We start from the raw sequence: 15,092 nt of genomic DNA, 5'->3' as shown, positions 1-15,092 counted from the left end.
CGGTAAGGTCTTCGTCTCGTATTTTTCGTATTAAGGCACGAAGTGTCTTCCGTTATTGGTAGAGACTTTCACAGCACGAAGCTTCAGAACACTGACCTCTTTTTCCGTGTCAGCCAACGTATTTTTCCAAAGCGAAGAGAGGAGAATAAACATTTATTGAGCATAAGTGCTGATGGCAGGGCACTCGCCCGGTGGAGGGCATCCTTATTCCGGGATACCCAGGCTGCGACTAGCCGTCCAGGCCCTCTTGACCAGTTCTTCCTGGTGTCCAAGGTCTGGATCGACCAGGCGAGCCATCCACTTCGGCTCTCAATTCACTCACCGAGATTTCGCAGCGTGCGCTCATGGGCCCTTCAGTATGCAGGCACGTCCGTCAGCATCGGTGGGGTCTTTGGCCTCCATCGTTCTTGAACCCAAGGTCGAAGACTTCCGAGTCGTCGAGGGGGTTTCATTTCCGGGTTTCTTGCACCAATTTTGCGGAAAACCAGAAGACAAAGGGCCGGGACGTGCAGAGGGAACCATGAATTCTATTTACACACTGATGATGATAATGTCAGCATGCGCTGGAAACGGGGATGCTGCTTTCACAGCAACGGGATCTCCTGGGCTAGAGCAGCAGCAGTCGCTCGCGGATTTTTGAACTAAGAAAACGTCACCCACTTTTCTTTTACTTATTTTTGTGCGCTCAAATAAACGTGCTTTTCCGTCGCACAGAGCGTCCCGAACTTAAGTGGACGTGGAGCGTTGTCTTTTCCCACACAATTATCGACTGAAATGAGGAGCAACTTCAAGCAGCAAATCATTGAGATGGGTCCAGTTTGTCATGGCTTTTAATAAAAGCCTTTATTTTGTTGCCGAATCGCACTGCATTTCACTTAAATCTGTTAACATAGCACCTGTTGTGTGGACTATTTTTTAGAAGATAATATAATTACTTTCCCAAAGCACAAGACTTGGCCGCTGTTTTTACTACAAGCAAAAAATTTGTCGTAAAATACGCTGCTGAAGTAAATACGAATTGAGCCTATACGTGCATAAACGACGGTATTTGTTGTCTATATTTGCCTAAATAGCATTTCTCAGTGCCTATTATAGGTGCCTAAAGCCATGATATTTCGTGCCTAAAGTTCTGGTCTGTAGTTATGACATAACAATTTGTCGTCCAGAGCATCACGTCATCGGCATAAATAGTAAATCTCAGCCACGGAACCTTCAAGGCACCCTGGGAAGGTCAGCCGTCAGGATGTCGAATAATATCGGGCTTAAGACGGCATCCTGGGACGTGGGGCCTTTATTGTAGCGTGAGCTACACTGGCTGAGGTTGAGCAGTTTCGCGTGGCTCCTGGAGAGCCGTGCTGCGCATGAGCGAGGAGCAGTGACGTCACACAGTGCACAGAACGTTGCTCGCTGCCTGGCGCCTGTCGCACATCAAACGCGCCGAGCGTCTTCGCCAACCTCCGTTCCGCACGTGGCGGCCCGGCGGCCCACTTGATGATCATGCGAGGGGTGGCCGGGTGTGGAACCGATGGCTCGTGCTTCGCAGCAAGACCGGCGTGCGCCTGTGGAACCAGCTTAACTCTGGGGTGATTGGTGATGCTGCGCCGGAGCCGATTGATAAAAAAGAAAGGGCCCATCTCCCCGCGAGGGGGACTCGAGTAAATGCGTCGCATAGGGGGTGGGTGTATTGCGTTAACGTTTAGTGTTTGGGGAGTTGGTGGTAGTGAATGCGTTGTATCAGCAGCTTCTTGACGTAGTTTGAATGAGTCAAGGATACAAGGCGCGTTCGTAGCCTCCCATTCTTTGTCGGTTTTGTGGCGCAGTGGGAAGAGCACCATGTACCTCGCGTTCCGCCCACAGGTAGTGAATGCGTTGTATCAGCAGCTTCTTGACGTAGTTTGAATGAGTCAAGGATATAAGGCGCGTTCGTAGCCTTCCATTCTGTGTCGGCTTTGTGGCGCAGTGGGTAGAGCACCATGTACCTTGCGTTCCGCCCGCAGGGTCGTGGGATGGAAACCAGGCGCCGGTAAGTATTATTTTTTATATAGTGTAGGGGGAGGGGTGCGGACCTGTTGTTGAGAGCGAGGAGGGTAGCGTGATGCGGGAGAGGAGGAGTGGGGGAGAGGGCGCACCTTGAACGGCAGTTGTGGACGCCGAGGCACGCCGACAACGCCGGGTGACATCGTGAGTTAAAGAAATGCTCTGCATTTAATATACATGTGTCACATAATGCGTATACCGTGCGTGTGCCATTGAAGCAGCAGTAAGCATGATAATAAAGCTTATCCTAGACAACCAGGAAAGCTAAGAATAACCATCTCAACCTTAGCTCCCGCTACGTATATCCTCGCATAGCCGAGCTAAGCTACTGCTATTTTTTTATTAATTCCCCAATCTCCCGCAAGTGTATCTTGTACAACTGGCTATGCGACAGAAATTTTAAAAAATCCCGGGCCATCTCCACTAACTTGAAACCTGGGTACGGGCAAAGCACGCAGTGTATAAGTGTGTTCAAAGATTGCATCTCTCTTGCCACCCGGCGCGCGCTGATTGGGCGCCGGAGAAGATCCGGGGGGAGGAGCAATCACACGCGCTTGCTGAGGCGGTGGCGCTGTCTCTTGCGTTGAACCGGACTTAAACAATTAAATTAGAGACAGACTGGCGATACGTTGTCTTCGTGTCACACGCCGCAGCATGCTAAGAAGTATGCTAAGGAATAGCGCAAGGTGTTGGAAAAAGTGTGTCCTGGTGTGTTCTTTTAGTACGCGTTACGTTCTACCGCGAGGCTTTGGAAAACGAGTGTACCGGTGTTTTAATACCGCGACTACATGAGACGACAGAAGACGCCGACAACCCCAGCCTTTAAGGTGCTCCGCCCCTAAAACCAAGCGTTGTGATCACACTACAATTTCCCTTCTTGCTGCCCAACAAAGGTGGAAATACCCTATCCAATGGCGCACATCGTTTGGCACATCTGTTGTTGTTTTTTTGGCCAGAAATACCCCACAAGGCCATGTTGCGTGAGTGAGCATGATGTGGGCTGCCCTTTCCGTCAACGACTTGAATGTGGATGTGTCCAAATCCCGTGTAGGCGAAAAATACTTGCGTCGTGAGCATCGGAGGCTGCAAAAATGTGGTTGACCCCTCTTTCATAGGAATCGGTAAAACACGAAAGTGAAATGCGCCTTCACATGATCAGTTGAATGTTTATTCTGCATCGATATGAACTTGCACATCGCTATTTATATTTCGTCAGTGTGACACTGTCAGACACATCAACATTAGACATGGATTACACGCGCCGGAGCACTGCGTAAACCCGAATGAAACCACACGCGCTCGCAAACCATGCTAACGAAACCGAACGGGTTGCCAGCGAATCGTTTGGAGAACTCACGGTTCGCTGCAGCGAAAGAGCATGATTTGCGGGACTGTCTTGTGGGTGTGCTTGGCGAGCGACGATCTGTTGGCGCTTCGCTTTGGCAAATGTGCGACCACTGCGTTTTTTCTCCGTGGAGAGTACGGCAGATGGTTGCATTGCGACTTGGTCAGCTGGCGCCAAGTCGGCGCTCATGAGCATCGTGATGCACTACTTCACTTCACTTCTCTTAGACGGCAGCACCATCTAAATGGAGGAGGTTATAGGAAGGATTTATGGCGCGTTCATACACCTGTCTGCGCTTCAGCTCGTAGAGCAGTTGGTAAAGCGTCTGGCACCTCCCGTTACGGCGACGGAGTTCCCGGCTCGAATCCTGGCGCAACCGCATTAATGGAACTTTCTCTGGCGGTGTAACTTCCGTGACGGATATGACGTCAGTCAGATCTTGGTGGACTTCGGCATAAAACACGTTCGGGTAAAAAAACACGGGGGCCGTTATCTAAAACCGTGGCAGGGATGAGAACGGAGCCAAGGGTGTGCAATGACAGAGGAAAGAAAAGAAAGATGCACACATGATGTAAGTGCAAAGAAGTCCTTGATATATCCCCGGGAAAAGCCGTAGTGCTTCCGCATTCAATGACCATAATGAAGATTAACTTTCCAGTGGGATTTTAAGACTAAAGTATTTTATTGCGGGATTTACGAAGATTTCAGTTACGTCTTACGGAAGTGGCGCCAGTACAACGAAGCAAGAGGCCTGTAAAGGGTGCACCCCTGCAAACAGTCTCTTCTTGCGGGGAAGCCACCTTTAGTAGTGAAGAGTACGTTATACACGAAAGTGTTTTATAGCGAGATACACCAAGATTTCACTGACATCATATCCGTCACGGAAATGGCGCCAGTACAACTTTGCCTAAGCGACCCGCCAGCAGGACGTCGCTCACCCAAGCACACTCACAAGACAGCCGCCGACCAGTAAATCATGCTCAGCTGCAGATGTTGGTGCGCATTTCACTTTCGTGTTTTACCGATTCCTATGACAGAGGAATCAACCACAGTTTTTTAATTCTTGGGCAATCCTGCACAAGTTGGTATGAGCCAGAGGATGGCGTTACAGGTAGATGGTTTTTTCACAATAACCTGAAGACCTTCCGGGGGAACGTATTACATAGGCATTACATATCGCAATGGTGAAACACAGTTCAGTGCACTAATGTAAATGAAACACAAAAACAAAATGGGAATAAAATAAATTACAGTGTGCCACGTAAAAAGCACACACGCGAATATACAAAATAGTTGTCAGAACACCATGTCCAAATTAACGACGTCACAAAGACGTTTACTACAGGTGGAAAGAAAAGAAAGAAAAAAAAACTATAAAAATAAAAGTCAAAGATAAAGTTACAAGTGAGGAAGTGAAATGGTATTAAGTCTGCATGTTTTTGTGTAGTACAGCTGTAAATTTCAGGACGTTTCCATTCCATTCCATTTCATTCCATTCTATTGTGAAGAGAGTGAAATGCTGGGCTTGTTGGTTCATAATGTTGCAAAAAAAGAAACCAGCGGCAAGAACACACAGGACAAGAGAAGGAGGGACACAAACACAACGCTGGACTACCAACTGATTTAATCGGGAAAAAACGATACACTTATATGCAAAACCACGCGCACGCGCACACCTTGACAGCATGAAGAAACAACTTTATACAGCTAGGAAGTGAAATTCTTTATCTGTTAAAACCACCGAAGGAACGCTGACACATGTCTTCTTGTTTTTTCTTATAAAAAACGCCTCAAGTAACTCACGCTCACGTCTTGATTTGCCCCTCCCCACAGTTACGGCATGGTGAAATTTCGGAACACAATCCTGGCAGCTTTTTGTATGTAAAGCTAAACTGCTACCCGTGCCCGAACTCAAAGTTGCTCGGTGCTGCCTCAATCTTTCATTAATGCACCCGCCCGTTTGTCCAATATATATTTTTCCGCAGGCCAGTGGGACGGAGTAAACAACACCCACCGCGCACGACGTAAACTTTGTTTGGTGGTTAGTCTTGCAAGGGTCGCCTTTCAGATGGCCCCCTGTAATTTGGGCACACAGCCCAGAAAGTTTTCGTGGTGCTGAAAATACCATGGTGACACCAAATCTTTGCGCTACTTTTTTCAGTCCATGCGATGTCCTGTGGAAGTAGGGAATCACTTCCACCTTTTTTCTCGCGTTCTTCTCTGGGCAGCAAGACTTTCCAGGAGGCTTGTTTAATTTCCTACTCAAAGATTCCCCAACCGCCAGTAACATATGAGAGGGAAAACCAGACGCTTTCAGGCGTTTTACTTGTTCTTCAAGGCTCCCCTGCATGACATGCGGGCAACTTTTGTTCAGGGCGTTCAGAAAACACAGGTTAGCAATCCCTCGCTTTACCAACTTTGAGTGTGCCGAACAGTACGGCCAAATTGTCTTCTTAGACCTTGGACAATACTTCCAACACACATGCCGGTCGGGCATGAAGTTAATTTCTAAATCGAAAAACCTGATGGTTTTGCCAGATGGCACTTCATGCGTAAAAACCGAGTTCTGGGAACAGGCAGTAAACAGGTTTATAATCTGGTCCGCTACACAAGTGAGCTCGTCCGTATCTGTTATCTGCAAGAAGACTAAATAATCATCAACATATCTTAACCCTGAAAATGCGGGAGTCTTGGATTGAGCTGTGTAGCACTGTGTCAAACTGGGCTAGAAATATGTCACACAGCACGGGCGCGACGCAGGATCCAATTCATATGCCACGCCGTTGAACAAAAACCCATCATTATGTTGAACGATCGTGGAATTCAGGTACACTTTCAAAAGTTGAAGGAAAGAATCCACCGCGATTCCAGACTTATTCTGAAAGGAAATTGCACCCGTTTCTTCAATTAGATCCCGCACAGCCTTAAAAAGTTCATCATGAGGGACTGAGTAAAACAAGTCCGTAATGTCTACCGAGAAAGCAGCATTCGCACTGGGAAAGTCCCCCCGAAGACACTCAACCAAAGTCAAAGAACTTCGCACAAGAAACGGATCTGTAGGCACAAGACCCTCTAGCGATTTCTTCAAATAGTTGGACACCACTTTTTGCCAAGATCCGTCTTCTGTAACAATCGTTCTGAACAGAAACCCAGGCTTGTGTGTCTTTGCGGTAAAGAACACACGCAGAACGTCCTGTTGGCTCTTGCGCTTGTTTCTTCATGCTTGCAAGGTGTGCGCGTGCGCGTGGTTTTGCATATAAGTGTATCGTTTTTTCCCGATTAAATCAGTTGGTAGTCCAGCGTTGTGTTTGTGTCCCTCCTTCTCTTGTCCTGCGTGTTCTTGCCGCTGGTTTCTTTTTTGCAACATTCTATTGTGGTTCGAGGTATGAATGATTGAGCAAATGTGAGGGATCATTCCATTCTATTGTGGTTCGAAGTATGAATGGTTGAGCAAATGCGAGGGAACGACACGTGATGCGTTTGACTTTGCGCGGATGAACATGACGAGGAAAGATGGCTGAAGGTTCACGCATAAAGTCATTATAAGGTACACGTGACAGTAAAGCTTGTGAAATAGCGTTAAACGAGATACACAAAGACGATGCAATAAAGCTTCAAGCTCAGCGTGATTTTTTAGTGCTGTTACACTGGTGTGCAGTGAAGAATCCGAATAGATGAAGCATGCAGCACGGTTTTGCAGGGCGCCTAAATCATTAATTAGGTATGCTTGACGAGGATTCCATATGGCTGAAGCGTACTCTATTATAGTATGTATTAGTGTAGTGTATGCCAATTTCCGTATACACGCTGCAATCCACGCTGGTTGTCACATCACTCAGTGACATTGCGCCTGCAGTAAACGCGAGACCACATCTTGGTGCTGTTCAGTTTTTTATCTTCTCTTACAGCCCGATGTAACGCATAGTGATGTCAAAATTCAAAATAACCCGAGAGGTGTGTTTTGATTTCCGCGGTCTTCCTGCACCTTTCCAATAATTCTACTCTCTGAGTACATACTGCGAAGAGAGGATAAACAACGGAACGCACCAAGATGCGGTCTCGGCGTTGCTGTAGGCGCGATGGCACCGAGTGATGTGACAACCAGCGTGCATTCATCTCGGTTGCATCCCCCGCATCTTCCTAATCTATTCACCGCTTCGAGTCTGTAGTACTGCGAAGAGAAGATATATGGCGACGTGACAGCTAGGGTGAATGCATATAGTGGTTTATTTGTTAACTGGTTTTCTACTCAGGCTTCCTTTATAGTTTGATTTTTGCAATTATTGATTCTGCAAAAAATAAACATATCTATATTAGTAGCAATATATCGTGTGATCATATACAGCGTGTATAATCTGTAGTTCCTCCACCAACATGCTTGAATTGCGCGCTAGACTTTCTTGGGCGCTAGGGGAGGAGGCGTCTTGGCAACACCTCTGGGGCTGCGGGCGAAGTGCAGGAACACCTCGCCGAGGCTCACGTCGCTGACCATGTACTCGGAGAAAAGGCCCTGCTCGCGCAGCTCTTCCATGCCGGCGAACAGCTGGCTCCAGGGCTGCGCCGGAACGAAGAAGCGCAGAAGGGCGCCACCCTGGTGCCGGCGACGGAGCTCGCTACCCGGGAAGTGGGCCTGCAGGCAGCTCGACAGAGGAGCTGCGCGCGGGGCGTGTTTATCTGACGATGCAGCACGCGTACAAAACCGCTCCTATAAGAGGAAAACCAAGTGCCGCTGCATTCTTTGAATAAATTTACATCTTACGTTGAGGACGTTCTGAACCCTGACTGACTGTCTGATCGATTGGTCGATTGATTGATCGATTGATAGATTGATCGATTGATTGATTGATTGATTGATTGATTGATTGATTGATTGATTGATTGATTGATTGATTGGTTAATTGATTGATTGATTGGTTGATTGATTGATTGATTGATTGGGGATTTAGCGCACCCAAGCTACACCTGGGCTATAAGGCGTGCCGTAGTGGAGGGCTCCAGACTAATTTTGACCACCTGGGGATCTTTAACGTGCGCCGAAAATTCGAACACACGGGCGTTTCCGCTTTTCGCCTCCATCTGAAAAGCAGCCACCGCGGCCGGGAATCGAACCCGCGATCTTGGGCTCAGCAGCCTAGAGCCTTAGCCACTGAGCCACAGAGGTGGGTAACGTTCTCAACGCTAATATTCCATAAGTGAAGTCATTTTTGCAAAAGTCGATTGTTTCAAATTGTTGTGTTGTCTGACACTTCTTGCCCTGTAATCATTTCCAGGTACTGCTTACATTATTGAAAAACCCAAAATTGCGAGCCAAAGTATTCTTATTACTTGGAAAGCAACCATGTCAGGCGAATTCAAAATTATGCATACTTTGCAAATAATTTTATTTTGTGTTTGTTTTTCATGCCCTTCTTGCAGAAATCCCGACGAGGAATCAGCACTATTTTGACACAAATAAATATGATTTGTTGTCTGTACGCAAAACTGGTGGTCTATATAAGTCGCCGCGAGTAATGTCTAAAATTCCGCGCAAACCACTCAGCCGGTAATTTCGGCGGCCCCCTAACTGTACCTGCCTCTGTACCTGTTCCTGTGCGGCTTCATCTGACTTGTTCAGCTTCTTAAGGACGCATCGCTGCACACCCTTCGTCCTCGCCTTGATCCTTATTCCAAAAGTGGAATGGCCACAGGGTCCAAGCGCTACCACATCATATTCCTCCAGGCAATCAGTGAAACGCAGTTGTGCCAAGTCGCTCCTATCATTTCTTCCTTTTTTTATAAGCGAATGGCGACGCTTAGCTATCTACTCGTAACCACATACCTTAAAGGGACCCTGCAACACTTTCGATAAGCGCTTTCACTCTTTTGTTCGCGTCTGGAACCACTGCGAAAGCTATAGTTATCGCCAGCACGGAGCGGCACTGCGTGATTTTATTTACAATATACTGCGGTCTTGAAAAAGACCAAGCAGGAGAGGCACAAAAATTAAGTGGAAAACACACGTAAGCGTGATAGATGAATGATAAAAACAAGCGTACACAAAATACAAGAAGATAAGTACATTATACAGAGAGGAATAGATGATTTGCTCGTCACAGCAGAAGCGCCTTCCGTTTCTGCTTTGTTTTTGCGGCTTTTTAAAAAAGTTTCCAACGAAAAGCGTTCATTGCTGCAACTGAAGGAAAACCAGCCGCTACATGGCTTTAGTTACGTAATTCGAGCCGCCGAAGAACGTCAAGACCGGGAAAGAGAGAAGAGTCTTTTGAGCAATTTTCCAAGTTATCTGATGGGCATAGAGGAGTAATTTTTGACGGAGGTACTTTGCGACCCCTTAATATAAGTACTGGGTGTGTTGGGTGACTACGTTATGCGAGCATTTAAGATTAAAAAAAAAAGTTGAAAGAAGTGTTGCAGGGTCCCTTTAAGGTACACCTTAAAATGACTAGGTATTCCATAGCCGAATCTGCGCATACCATGACCGCCCATGTGAAAGGGTTACATTCCTGGGCCAACTTTTGACTGATAGCTCCCCATCACTGCTTTGCACAGCAAAAATAGTTCGTGACTTCACTAGCATATGCGATGACTCGTCACTCTGTAAACATTTGTTCCTACGTAGCCCGATTGGGCCCAAAAGGCGCCAAGAAAATTGCGACTGTATCTACCGGTAGTAGGTTGCCTCAAAGCCTGCAGTGTTACACTTTCGCAACCAAGCGCTGTGCTACGCCCTTCGCCAGTGAGGTTATATACCTTCGTCAGTCGAGGCGCAGCGCACGAGCACCAAGGCTCCTCGGCCGACGTTTCTCTTGAGCTCCAAAGTGGAACCGAGGCAGGCGAAGCGACCCTCGCGCAGAATGGCCACCCGGGAACACAGGGTCTCGCACTCCCGCATGCTGCATACCAAGGAGTGTCTTAACGTGTCATCCATGTTCTTGTTTTATCGATCTGTAGCAAAGGCCGCATATATGGCAAGGTGCGGTATCATTTTGAGGTAAGCACCCCTAGAGCCGCATACAGCCCTCACGGGTAATTTTAGATCACAGCGCAGATTGCTTAATCACTCTTAATAAAAAAAACTGTGGTTGATTCCTCTGTCATAGGAATCGGTAAAACACAAAAGTGAAGTATGCAGCGAAATCTGAAGCCGAGCATGATTTCCAGGCCGGCGGCTCTCTTGTGGGTGTGCTTGGTGAGCGACGTACTGCTGGCGGGTCGCTTCGGCAAAGGTTAACTGGCGTCATTTCCGTGACGGATATGACGTCAGTGAGATCTTGGTGTATGCCGGCATAAAACACTTTCGTGTTAAAATATAAAACCCAAAAACAAACAACCATAAGTATAACGTACACTTTAGTCGTTGCTTCCCCGCAAGAAGACTCTGTGTGCAAAGGTGCACCCTTTACAGGCCGCTTGCTTCATTGAACTGGCGTCACTTTCGTGACGGATATGACGTCACTCAAATGTTTCTGTGTCCGGGAATAAAACACTTTCGTGCTAAAAAGGTCGTAAGAGGGTAGTAACGGCCGTGTGTACTAACTCCTTACGAGCCTTTCTACCCCGCGGTACGGGAGGTAGACTCTGCCACGAGCAACTACATGGTTAAGAAATTAACGGGGTGTAGGAAGTAGTGTACACTAGAGTAAGGTCGGGCTTATGACTATGTTATGCATGGCCAGTTAGTAAACGCATGTAGCTCAGAAGGGTTTATCGCTCGGACTTTAGTAGTGAAGGTAGTGGTGCTTACTGCCTGCTTCATTAAGAAACCCTGACTAGTGCTGCATTTACTACCTCCAGTTACTAAGTACTTAGTGTATGCTGGGACAAGTAACTTGTCAGTGTTCCGTTAGTGAATGCCACAACCTCTTTTTTTTAGAGTGAATTACCAGTGCGAAGAGAGCAAGATGGCGAGATCGAGGTGGCGCTTGGCAGCGAGAAGGATACTCCAAATGTGCCTCCGTGCCGACGGGTCGACGGCTGCCGTCGGCTCGTCCAGGAGCACCACCCTGGGGCTGCCCATGAACGCCACGGCCAGTGACAGCTTGCGACGGGTGCCTCCGCTGGAATCAAACAGTCCGTTAGGGGCCCGGTTGGCTTCGTTCAACGTGTGCACGTGAGGTCGCTGTAACGGACTTCGTGACAAGGGGCCTATGCTCGAGGTCATTGGTTGTTTACCAGTCTAAAAAAATTGGCTGTGGCTTAACTAAGTCATGCCTGGGTGTGCGTAGCGAGAGGTACGGTTAATGTTATTGTTTAGCTTGGTTTCCTGTACGGTTACGATGCTTCTCGAGGCGTGCGGCTCGTTCTTTCTCCGTCTCCTCGGCTCACTGCCTCCTCTTGGTTTCGTTCCGACGACGAAGCCTGGCTTCTTTCAGTCTCTCCGACTCACTTTCCATATCTGACGACGAATCCCACCGAGCCGCATCTTCTATACATACGATGCAACGCTAGCTACTCATCTGTTGGTGCAACGCGGTTTCACCGGCTCCTCCTCTGATGTCATGGCAGGTGGCGCGGCGAGCGGCGCTGCCAGCTGCGGCGGCTGCTAAGCAACCGCTCAGCTCGTGGTTTGACCAGCGGCCACAGCGAAACGGCGAGAATACGGCCATTGTAGCTCTCGCTACAAAACACGTTTGCCGGAACTTGTATCACGAACCTGTATACATTCTGAACATACAAAACCGCGCAAAAACACGAGGACTAAGAGTAAAGGAAGCATACACAGCACTCATCTGTGCTTCCTTTACTCGTAGTCCTCGTGGTTTTGCGCTGTTTTGTATGGTCCGGATGAACCAACTGGTTCATTCGGACCATACCTTGTATGGTCCGAATGGTTTATACTCCAGACCCTGTATACATTACTGCGTGTATCGGAAGGCCAAGAGACGCGTGAGACAACTCGTCCAAAACAGTTTTACGCGAGTGGCCCATTGAGCGCAAAGGCCACAGCCGCCCGGCGTCGGCGTCTGTAACAGTGAAATGGTCCTAAAACGGCAGACGGCGCTGAGAGACTAGGAAAAGAAAGTTTTTGAGTTGAAATAAATTACGCGAACTTGGGACTACATTGTAAACGAACCCAGGTAATACGATACGCGAGTCTATTAGAACTCATCCCCGAAAAAACTACTGCTCCATGGCTGTAGCTTACTAACGGTGGACCCACTGGCATTCGACTTAGAAAATGTTAACAACCGTTACGTGCAGCTCTACGGGCAATGAATTTGACGTTGCTTTCAGCTCATCGTTGGGTCAACGTTAAGTTTGGGGTCAACACGGAAAGTCAGAATATAGGAATAGCAACATACCCACTCAGATGGATTGGCAAGTGACGACTGCAGCTACCGTCGGAAAGTCACTCCCGATTCACCAATTTTAATTGGCTGCGACGTTAACACGACACCTGTAAGGAGCTCCGTGCGATGCCTAATGAGACGCTAACGCTTTCGCACTCCCAACTCATAAGAGCTGCTGGTGCCCTAGAATTTCCTTTTTTTTTTGCAGGAAAAGCTGTTAATACATGCCAGGGTACAGTGTACTTCAAACGTCAAACCTGGAAGAGCGTGGGAGCAGCGGCTGCTTTACCTTTCTCAAATCGAACGTGGTTGGGCATGCGGAACAGCTAGCACCGCCCTAATGGCGCAGTTCAGTTCGCTGCGCTGATGTGAGACACCTGTGAGTAGCTGCCCATTGAACTGTATAGGCGTGGTGCTGCGCGGGAACTGCGAAAACGTTCGAGTCGTAGCCTGACAGAGAGCATGGTAATAACCCCGCCGCCAGTGCTCGCTGCATATTCCCTTGGCATGGTGGGTACAGCAGATAGTATACAGCGAAGTGGTTTATGCCTAGAATCAGCAGATCGTCAGTCACGAGCGAAGCGTTTGGAAAAGTTGGTTATAAAAGAAGAAAACGATCCTTGGGCATTTATATTTTGATAAAAGGCGGTTGATATTGCCCTAAAGAAACGTCTTTCTAGCAATGTACTTTTGTTCAAAGGTGTAGCCGACCTTAACCATCTGTGTAAGCTTTGTTTTTTTAAACTGGATTTCCCACATTGTATATTGCACAGTGCAGCATGGAAATCTAACGAGGGAGTATGGTTACAGCCCCACTTTTTACACATCTCTACTCCGCCGTCTCTTACCCGAGTGGCGTATACGCCCCGTCACGCCCGGCTTTACCCCCCTCCCTCCCCTACTGACATTGCGCAATGCTGCTGCGCGCTCTTCAGCGGCCACTTGAGAAGCGCACTAAAACCTGCGCCGTGATTCGCGTAGCCGCGCTATAATAAAACGTCATGGTAGCTACAAATCAATCGTGTGCGCCCTCCGCGACGTAGACACCGGGACACTGTCCGCACAATTCGATGCAGCAAATTCACAATAAACCGTATCTGCTCCATTCTAACGCGCGCCCGCCATTGTAAAGCGCACGTTAGTTTGCTTATGAAAATTTCAAAGAATAATTTGAAGTCGATCTTAACGCGCTGATATAACGGAGATGACACAACGTATCTGGCAGAAGACATTTTATTTCACGTTTGTAATTGTACTACTAAAAGTTTCTTGGGATTCATAAAATTGCATATCCAGTTAATGAGGGCATTAAAACTAAATCAGAGAATATTTAAAGCCTATTTCGGTTTTGAGCCGGACTGTACCACGCACGGAATTATTAAGTCTACTTCTAGCGAAAAAAAGGTGCCCGTTATAATCGTGCAAACACGGTAGCTAAACCCCAACATAGCACATCACACCACAGCGTTAAGGGCTCTGATACTTTTCTATGAATGTTTATGTTGAAAATTGTTGGAACGCGCTCGATCTGTCCTCGTAGACGGTCTGCTAGATAGTAGACATAGACATCATTGCTGTAAAAAAAACGAATGTTTCCAAGCATATTGAACGTTCGGCGAGACTGTCAACAATAGCACCTTTTTATCAAATGATTATGCAAAGTTAGAGCCTTCTCGGCTTCAGTTCACGATCATCATAGGAACCATATTTATTGGTATAAAAGCTGGCGTGGGCTAAGTTCGGCACAAAATGTACAAAGCTTCCGAGGAGCAGCTCGGTGCAGTACCTGTATTTTCCGACGGTGACGTCAGCGTATTTGGCCATTTCAACAAACTCCAGCGTCCGGCCGATGACATCAGCGAGGTCTTTCTCGCTGATACCCCGCAGCCGACCGAAGAGCGCCAGCATCTCGCGGCCCGTCAGGAAATCCAGGGCCACGTCAGTCTGAGGGCAGTAGCCAATCCGGGCCTGGTACTGCACCATAACAGGGGGTCATACGCCCTTCATGATGTGGCCAACGTCCCGCAAATTCATTGTCTTCTATACTAAACTGAAGCCTCTGATCACAAATCTTAGTAATAGGCTTGGTGTCCTGTGCATATCTGAAAATTCTGACCCTGGATATTTGGACCCGCGCAGTTCTGACGCTGGCACTAGTGAACTGAGCACTAAGCGGGTCTTCTGTAAGCGAGTGTAGCACTTTCCTTCCCGCTGCTCACTCGGAACTGAGACACGCATGCAGATTTCAAAACCTTTGATAAGTGCCAAGGCGGCCAGGCTTTAGTTCAGCTCATAGAAGAACTACGCATAGTAGATTAATGTTACGTTTTAGCACGATCTGTTCCCCCCCTTTGAAAAAGGAAAGAGCATTTCTAGCAAGAAAATTTTCGGCTTCATTTCTGACTAGACTGCTAGATTCTAGC

General features: G+C 47.7%; 1 protein-coding gene across 1 annotated transcript; it reads right to left on the bottom strand.

Moving 5' to 3' along the window:
- Positions 1-6,966: 6,966 nt before the first annotated feature.
- Positions 6,967-14,940, bottom strand: LOC144173980 (phospholipid-transporting ATPase ABCA3-like). Its single transcript, XM_077702372.1, has 4 exons — positions 14,456-14,940; positions 11,263-11,436; positions 10,130-10,272; positions 6,967-8,035 (listed from the first exon to the last, which is right to left on the bottom strand). The coding sequence occupies exons 1-4, from the start codon at positions 14,650-14,652 to the stop codon at positions 7,773-7,775; spliced, it is 777 nt and encodes a 258-aa protein (XP_077558498.1). The 5' UTR covers positions 14,653-14,940; the 3' UTR covers positions 6,967-7,772.
- Between the last annotated feature and the right edge of the window lie 152 nt (positions 14,941-15,092).

This window comes from Haemaphysalis longicornis, unplaced genomic scaffold, assembly GCF_048455015.1.
Source record: "Haemaphysalis longicornis isolate Haplotype H1 unplaced genomic scaffold, Haemaphysalis longicornis Haplotype H1 scaffold_3, whole genome shotgun sequence".
In the NCBI taxonomy this organism is placed as follows: Eukaryota; Metazoa; Arthropoda; class Arachnida; order Ixodida; family Ixodidae; genus Haemaphysalis; species Haemaphysalis longicornis.
This window is presented reverse-complemented; position numbering and strand designations above follow the sequence as displayed.

What these genes read in the sequence shown, in the direction of transcription:
- LOC144173980 (XM_077702372.1), bottom strand. Translation starts at nt 14,652, where the DNA reads ATGGTGCAGTACCAGGCCCGGATTGGCTACTGCCCTCAGACTGACGTG. An exon ending in GTCACCGTCGGAAAATACAG is followed by an intron (nt 11,437 to 14,455) that starts GTACTGCACCGA and finishes GTTTGATTCCAG; the next exon opens with CGGAGGCACCCGTCGCAAGC. An exon ending in ATCTTGCTCTCTTCGCACTG is followed by an intron (nt 10,273 to 11,262) that starts GTAATTCACTCT and finishes CTTGGTATGCAG; the next exon opens with CATGCGGGAGTGCGAGACCC.